This window comes from Macadamia integrifolia, chromosome 7 (assembly GCF_013358625.1).
Source record: "Macadamia integrifolia cultivar HAES 741 chromosome 7, SCU_Mint_v3, whole genome shotgun sequence".
Taxonomy (NCBI): Eukaryota; Viridiplantae; Streptophyta; class Magnoliopsida; order Proteales; family Proteaceae; genus Macadamia; species Macadamia integrifolia.
Window position 1 is genome coordinate 6485827 of NC_056563.1, and position 8490 is coordinate 6494316.

Below are 8490 nucleotides of genomic sequence, written 5' to 3' on the forward strand. Positions count from 1 at the left end.
TATATATGGTAAATTAACTCATCTTGGCAAGAGTTGACAATCACGCCATTGGTCACGCCACTGATTGCATGGAGGGCATGAGCTATAACATGTGTATCAATTAACATGTGTATCATGTGTGTTATCAGTGGGCTATAGATGAGACTGGGTCTCCATACTCCATGTCTCGTTGGAGCCATTAAGCCAAATATTTCTACCAATCAAACGAGGAGAACAAAAAACAATCTGCATAGCTACATTTGAGTCCCACATCACAGATAAACTTCCATCATTTCCAATGGAGTCAACAGCCATAAATTTGAAAAAGAAAGGGAATTTTATAACAATTTCAATCTATCATTGTCAGCTTTTGTCTCCATCAAGAAAATAACAAAGGGACGGTGTTTAGACACTCGAGTCTTTAAGATTTGAATCGTCAAGGGCCGTCCTAGCCCTTGATAGTTCCAGCTCAATAGCTTCATAATTCTGCGCAGGACCTAACATGACCAGGTACCGCGGGTTCATCTTTCGAATCATTTGAGGATGTTGAGGGTAGGAGGAGAAATGGGCATCATGCTTCCATTTCTTGCTTCGCAGCATGGGGCCACTGGTAGAATTACGGTTTAGCAGAGATATCTCCTCTAAGGGAGCAGAAGTGATAGGATAGGGGTGATGGATTGGTCGATTAAGGGAGGAGGAGGGTGTATATAACCTTTTGTGGGTGATGGGTGTAAGGAAGGGAGATGTGAGATGGTTGGTAGAAGTAAAGGAATCAACGACATAAGTGGAAGGAGATAATGGGATGATGGGAGAAAAGTCGGGGGCAACAATAGCATTTTCACAATAGGAGAGAGGTTGGTCTCTGGAACTGGAAAAACTCACAGAGACATCATCCCGAGAGCAGCCAAATGTGAGAGTTTCTTAAGTCATTTAAAATAGGCTTGGGAGGCTTAATTTGGTTTAAGTTGAGAAAGGGTCTACTTGGGCCAGGTTTGGGTCTAAGGTTGGAATCTTTAATGGATAAGTCCATTGCTAGGCGGCCCATAACTTCAATAAAATCCTTTTAAATGGTATGGGCTTGGTTTCCAATGGGCCCATCATTGGCTTAATTTATGCTTCTGTATCAAATAATGATTGTTTTTCCCCTATAGTTGTTGGAGTGATTAATTTTGTTGTGCTAACTTTAGTTTGGCCTAGTGGGGATTATATAAGCAGTTTTGCTTGAGGAAGTATATATGAGGTAGTGTTCGAGTTCTTCAAGGTTTTGAACCATGGTTAATGCTATGCACTTTATGGCTTGAAATGAAACTGGGCTACACAAACAGATTTTAGGCCCAGGTTTAAATCCATCTTGAGACATAATTGTTGGACCCTAATCAAGATTTTAAAAATAAGGGAAAAGACATATATGCCGGCCATATTGCCTAACCTAGAACCTTTGTTGGGTCAAATGGTTCGATAGTGAACCAATAAGCTGGTCTAGATCAATCCATCTATTTGCACAATAGACATGTCAATATAAACACATTATACCCAAATTTAGGAGATCCATTGTTTATAGTCCGGCCATCAATGATCAAACTATATTGTTAGCAGGATTTACAGATGAGTATTAAAATTCCAAATCAACAGTCCAATTTAATAATCACCCAGTAAGGCCAGCCCCAGCCATTATCCAGATAAAATAGTTTCCACCAATTTTTGGGTGGGAATTAATTAACAAGCATTTTTTATATAGAGGTTGGACATTGGTTCGACCAGTTGGACCGGTCCGAATTTGAATCATTGGAGCAGCTAAAGAGCTTGTTCAAAGAAACTTTGAAGATAAAATTTAATTGGGAAGTAAATCAAAAGGGAAACATGGAAGCAGAAAAAGTTGATTAATTAATTTTATTATTAATTTGATTACTCAAAATGGAAACCCAGAAGAAAAAAAGTTGGTAACTTAGATTCCTAGCTCAATAACAAAAGGAATATCTTGGCAACTTAACAATTGATCATACTTTTATACCCAGATTACATATCTCTTTTGGTCCCATATCCTTATTAAGTCTAGCCCAAAGCCTCCAAAACCCTCAAATCCAGGTATGCACAGATTCAAATACCTCACCTTTTCATTATCTTCTCATGTACAAAAGCAGCAAAATCTGAAATAGTTCCCACCACCTTAAGCTTGGTCTAAACAGTAAGGGAGCTGATGAGGAAACTTCAGATCTGGAGCAAACAAAAGACAAGGTTTAGACCAGTGGAATATAGAACAAGCCTTTGCTTTAATTTCAGGTTTTAACATATATACATACCCTGCTGTAGCATAGGCACAGCTTCCATAGCCTGAAATTACATTAAAAATTGAGGACAACAAATGAGATTATTATGATTCAAATGTAACTCTAAACTAAAGCAAGCTTGAACAAAAGACTCATACTTGGATCTCTAGTGACCACAGTAGCTGTTCCTCCAAAGTTGCATGCAATATCAGAATTCCCATTCTTTTGATAATAGTTGTTGAAGGCATAGGAGGCATGAGACAAGAGTGTATCAGGTTCAAAGCATGATCCACCAGATTGGATTGGATGGCAATCAGCCATCCCCAGACCACAAGCCCAGTCTAATGCATTCTGCAGATCAGCCTGTGAGACGCCGGGCCGCGCGACACACCATGTAGTGCCATCAATGAATGTGGTGTTACCTTCTGGAGGAGAGTTGGCTGTGATTGGAATTGTAGATTCAACCTTCTCTAGCACTTCCCCTTCCCCTTTCCCTTCCCCTTCAATTGTAGAAACTAGTTTTAATAGAAAAATAATGAAATTATTATCAGAAAATACATCTGTTCTTAGAGTAAGAGGATCAAGTCAGGTGAGATAAGTTCAAGGGCCAACTCCCTCTGCAACATGCCAACATTCATTGAATGCCCAATACAAAGAACATTTAAGAGAGATGAATTGCTTTTGGTTGTACTTATTGGGCAGTTTCTTCATATTAATTCTCTTAGTCATAAATAACATGGGCTATTTTGTAGGCATTTAGGCATATTAAGTGTAAATAGCGATAAAAGAAATATAGAATTAATATGAGTTTTTGAGCATTTCATACAACATTCAATATGGTATTACTATAGAAAACAATAACCTAAAATGATACAGAAAAAAATGGAATACATAAATAAACAATCATAGTCGTACACAAGATTTACGTAGTTCGCAAGATTGTCTATATCCATGGTGATATGAGATCTGTTTCACTATCAATTGAGAACAGGATTACAGATGCTCATGCTCGTCTTCACACTTCTCTCAGATTGATCACAGAGAAAAAAGTCACGAGACATTGTAACCCCACCAGTTACACAATTAAAGGGAATGGGTCAAGGAGTTAAAATAGAGGAATTAATATGTCAGTTTGCCTATATTGTTTAAATGAAATGAAACTCACCAAACTCTCGAGAGGAAAAGGAAAAGAATGCAAAAATAGAAAAAGGAGAGGTGGTTAATTTATCCAGTGATAACAATGCATAGCATTCAGGGCTGTTTCTTCATTTTTCAATTGAAATGCAAAGGAACAAAAATAATGACTTAAATTTGTATAATAAACTAGTTCAGATTTCAGAGCAACCATGAAAGAAAGATAAAAACACCCATTTAATTCATTTTATTAAGAAACTTTGAGGAGAAATTATGGCTATGGTTCTCTGTAAGGAGGAGGGATTTCTAACACACAAAGAAACAAGATATTTCAGAACCTCAGACTTGGAATATGCAGAGAAAAATCACAGGAAAACTAGAGAGAATGTCCAACGGGATACTACATAAAACATTCAAATGAGAACAACAGCTGAGAGAGAATAATACAGGAAGAAAAGCAAAAAAGAGATCATACCCAGATAGTATTCCACCATTAGAAGGACCAGGAGAATCAATCCTCTCTTTCTCATGACTGAGTTCTGACACTTGTATCCAAACCTACCAAGCCTCTCTCTCTCTCTCTCTCTCTCTCTCTCTCTCTCTCTCTCTCTCTCTCTCTCTCTCTCTCTCTCTCTCTTAAAGCTACAAAAGAACCTTCAAAGCCTTCCTCCCTCCCTCTATGAATACCCTTCTCTCTCTCTCTCTCTCTCTCTCTCGTTAAGAGTGATAGCAAAACTGATCGAAACTCCTTATAAATGCAGGGAATTGGCTCATTTGCAACACCAACTGTAACTTACTACAGAGTAAATTTTGTTTAGCACTAGTGATTTTTGTACTATGCATTTGTGTGCAACCTTAGAGAAGGATATAACCATTAAAATAAGAAAAAAATACACTACCTGATTGGGTGGCTTGCACCAGCGCGAGGCTAATGAAGATGTATGGAAGCATTAATAGGGGATGGATTTTTGTATTTTAGAGTATAACGTTGTCATTTCACCCCCTTTATATCTAGGCATAAAGACCGCATGACCAATTAGTATTCTTTTCTCTAAACAACTCCAGTCTTCGATTTTGTCTCTCTACCTCTTGGTTCAACACTTCATCTCCAATCTATCTCCTTCCATTGACCAATTTCTCGCCTAATTTCTCATTCAGATATTTTATAGGTACTTTCCCTGCTTCACTTGCCACTTTTCAGGGTTGTTTTGGTAATTATGGATTGTCATCAGGTTGGATTAGAATCTATCTCCAGAACCACCTTTCATGGGGTGAACCCGGTTAGACTGATATTGGGCCAAACTGACATGGCTCGACTTTTTCCTTGCCCATTGCAAGGGACTCAAGATTGAAAGATACATATTAACAAACTACCCAAGAAAAGGTTTATATAACATGGAAAAAATATGAATATATATATAGTGTTTGTATGGATTATCTAGGATTCTTGATATGATCAAATGATCTAGGCCATCCATTTTGCATGTTGACTTGGGACCTAGGTTGGTCTAGCCACGAGTTGGTCTGGTTAAATCCCTGGCTCATGACACCCTAGTGGACATTTAACATGTGAGGCTCAAATATGCTGTCTGGTATAAATGAGAACACTGTACAAAGATCATTTTAATATGGAGTGTTGATTAAGGCATACTTTATTCCTTGGATTATCATATTATAATTGATAAAGGTAATCTTTGTTGTTTAAGACAGATTAGGTTCTATTATATTACTTCTTATTGAGGTTTCTTATGAGTGTTACCAAAAAAACAAAACATGGAGGTTTCTTAGGAATCAATCCGGAACCCTTGCTCAAGTATTAACTCTTAAGAGATCCCTCTTTTTTTTAATTTTTGCTTGTTAGGCCCCACACTGGACCTAATAGGGGCCCACAAAAAGGCAAACAAGGGGTTCAATAGGCCACACCTTTTACTACAAATATTATATTCCTCTAGAAATCTGGCACTAAAGTACTAAGTACTAAGAGATCGGTCTCAAATCTATAAATTTGTTGGTAACAGAGAGTCCATCTTTTTTTAAAAGAAAGGATGAGTACAAGTAGTTTTGTTACTTTAAATAATGGTTTGCATTACTAGAACCCTAAAGACAATTATAGGATCTTTCCTAGAACAATTGGGATAAGGGAAGTGATAGATCACTTGGTGTATTACTTGGAATTGTAAAGCTCTTGGCACAAGCCTTAGTAGGGAAGACAATGTGTTACGTGAAGAATAATAACTAAATGATGCCTAGACTTCTTTTTCTCCTTCCTCTTTTTAGTAGTTGTAAGACCCACATTGGGGTCAGATACGAACCCACAAAGGGGCCAAAGATGAAACCCATGAAGGGTCACAAGGGACCAGCAATGGGATCCACTGTGGATCACACTTAAAACTAATTACTAAAATACTGTTACTATATCAAAAAGAATAGGAGATCGGAAGGTCGAACTATCTCCATGCACTGTGTATTTTTTAAGTCTCCTAGTGTTGACATGCAGTTCTTACATACGCTTGAGTTTTCAAAACTTTATTTTATCACTTAACAAACTCTAATTGAATTAAAATTTTAAAAAATAATAATAATAATAATAATAATAACTTGGATTCTACTTGTCAAACAAATATGGGCCTCGTCCCAAACACCGCATATCAGGTTACTTGGAGCGACCATATAAGTTTATCTAGATGGATTATCTTTGCACCAAAAAAAAAAAAAAGGTGGGCTATCTAGTCTTGTTAGAACTTCCTATGGGTTTGAGATTGAAACCCTATGGAGGAAACCACACAGGAAAAACAAGAACACGAATCTAATAAAATTATGGATGATCGATTTGTACCTTTCACCTAGTATGCTGAAGATGATTGATATTGGTCACTCCCACTTTCGCTCTCTTGGCTTGGCTATGGATCTTCTACAACCCCTTAAACCTCCTTGGTTCTCTCACTTTAGTGGTAAAGTGGGGAAGAGTGAATAATAGTTGTAGGGACCCAAAACCTAGTATTTATAATACTGTCCTGCACTCAAAACCCTAAACCACAATGGGTTGAGCCAGCATATCCCTAAGCTTGAGAGTGGACCGAACCGGTTCATGCAATTTGACTCTCACCCATTTAATCAACCCGAATAATTAATTTAGCCCATAAATCCAACAATCTCCCACTTGGGCTACATTAATTATAAGGATGTCTTTTAAATTGGTGTGGCCATAGAATCTTATTACATTAACCACTCTTACTGTGATTCAGTTGAAAAACCACTCACATCGAATAACAGCAGAAGATACACCTCAATATACGGCATACAACTTTCTGTTATTACAAACATAAGTAAGTTTCTTAACACGAATCTATGTGGGATACCATCATAGAAACATTGACATATCCTCAAATTACACTGTTGTCATTCTATGTAGGTCCTTAACTGAGATATTAACCTTCACTATGGCAAATCGCCTTTGACCTGTGGTTAATATCTAACTGTGGCCTTCCGCCTATAAACTGTGACAAATATTACCTATGAACTGTGACAAATACTGTCTTAAAATGTGGCAAACATTACCTTTTGAATTGTGGCAAAATATTGCCTATAAACTGGGACAATTACTGCCTATAAAAACATTTTCAAATGAAATCATAAACCAAATATTTCAAGAAATAACTGTGCATAATGTAAATGCTAAAACTTAACCATAATTCATCAAACTGTGCCCCAAAACATATGGGCTAAGGTTCAAAACATAAAAAAATACTAAACAAAACCAGAACTCCCACTAATCAAGCATTTCAAATAACTGTATGTAAAGAAATCATAACTACTTGATGTGACCAAATTTTACTTGCTCTCAATTGCTGATGATCAGTCTACCTCACCTTTTATTAGTATCATTCTGCTTATCAACCCCAGAATTCTTCCTTTTCTCTAACCATTTCTTGAAAATAAAACAGTCCTTCTTCACATGTCCTTTCTTATGGCACCAAAAACACTCTACGTTGTTGGTATTCTCTTCATCCTGAGCCTTTTGAGATGTGTCAAGTTCTTGAGAGCTATTAGTCCTGTCATATGGCTTGACGCTTCCTCTGTTGGAAAATTTTTGTTCTTCTGCTTGGTCCACCAGAAGATCCCTTGTGAAAAGTTGCATATGCACTCTCAAACCTAGTTTGTTTCAATTTTTCTTCCTCTTGAGTGCAAATGGAAATGAGTTCATTTAGGCTCCAATCGTCCTTCAGTGCAATGTAGGTAGATTGGATAACCTATACTGACTAGGGAGGGTATTCAGTGCAATGTGTACAATATATTCTTCATCGATCTGTATTCCAAGATCCTTAAGTTTACCAGCATCAGTAGCTACACCCAAAATGTATTCTCTAACACTCCCACATCCATCATACCTTGTATTCATTAGCCTGGTCATCAATGTGGTTTTCTCAGCTTTCTTGTTGTGTTGAAATCTACCTTTAATAGCATCCAGGAATTCTTTTGCAGTATCTTTGATCTCTATGTTCCCACGTATAATTTCAAGAACTGCCTTTTTTAAAACCAGTATGCACTTTCTGTTTGCTTCAGTCCATTTCTTAAACTTGGCCCTTTCAACACTTCTGCTCGAGTCTGTGAGAGGCTCAGGTTTAGGCTCCCTAAGTGCCAAGTCTAAGTCAAGAAGACCTAAATGCAATTCTAATTCCTCCACCCACTTTTGATAGTTGTTACCAGTGAGTACCATCTTACTACAGCAGTAACAACAACACAATACATGCCAAATATCAAAATATAAACCATAATATAAAAGCATGTAATACCATCAATATATTCCCTATCCTTTGGGACAGGAATTAGCTGATGCTCTTATATTATTCTTTTAACTGTGAAAACAACACTAACTTTGGAATTCAATCACCTTTGGGCAAAAGAACTCACCTTTACTGTTGGAGAAGATACAATCGAACTGAATGTACCACTTTGGTGGGTTTCACTCAGTTCTATCATATCTTTCCCATTGGAGATGTATATCTTTATGTTCAAAACATACATATAAATGTCACTAGGACAACAATAACCATACAAGAGTCACAACCGCAACTACATTCCTATCCTTTGGGCTAAGAATGCACTGGTT

At 37.2% G+C, this 8490-nt stretch overlaps 1 protein-coding gene across 3 annotated transcripts; it reads right to left on the reverse strand.

Moving 5' to 3' along the window:
* Positions 1-1842: 1842 nt before the first annotated feature.
* LOC122085053 (glucan endo-1,3-beta-glucosidase 13-like) lies at positions 1843-4346 on the reverse strand. 3 transcript variants are annotated; one of them, XM_042653489.1, is made up of 4 exons: positions 4280-4346; positions 2405-2761; positions 2280-2310; positions 1843-2193 (listed from the first exon to the last, which is right to left on the reverse strand). In XM_042653489.1, the coding sequence occupies exons 1-4, from the start codon at positions 4329-4331 to the stop codon at positions 2097-2099; spliced, it is 537 nt and encodes a 178-aa protein (XP_042509423.1). In that variant the 5' UTR covers positions 4332-4346; the 3' UTR covers positions 1843-2096. The 3 variants fall into 3 exon arrangements, with proteins under 3 accessions (XP_042509423.1, XP_042509422.1, XP_042509424.1); XM_042653488.1 differs by lacking the exon at positions 4280-4346 and adding an exon at positions 3856-4131; XM_042653490.1 differs by lacking the exon at positions 4280-4346 and adding an exon at positions 3856-4126 and having other exon boundaries at positions 2405-2746.
* Between the last annotated feature and the right edge of the window lie 4144 nt (positions 4347-8490).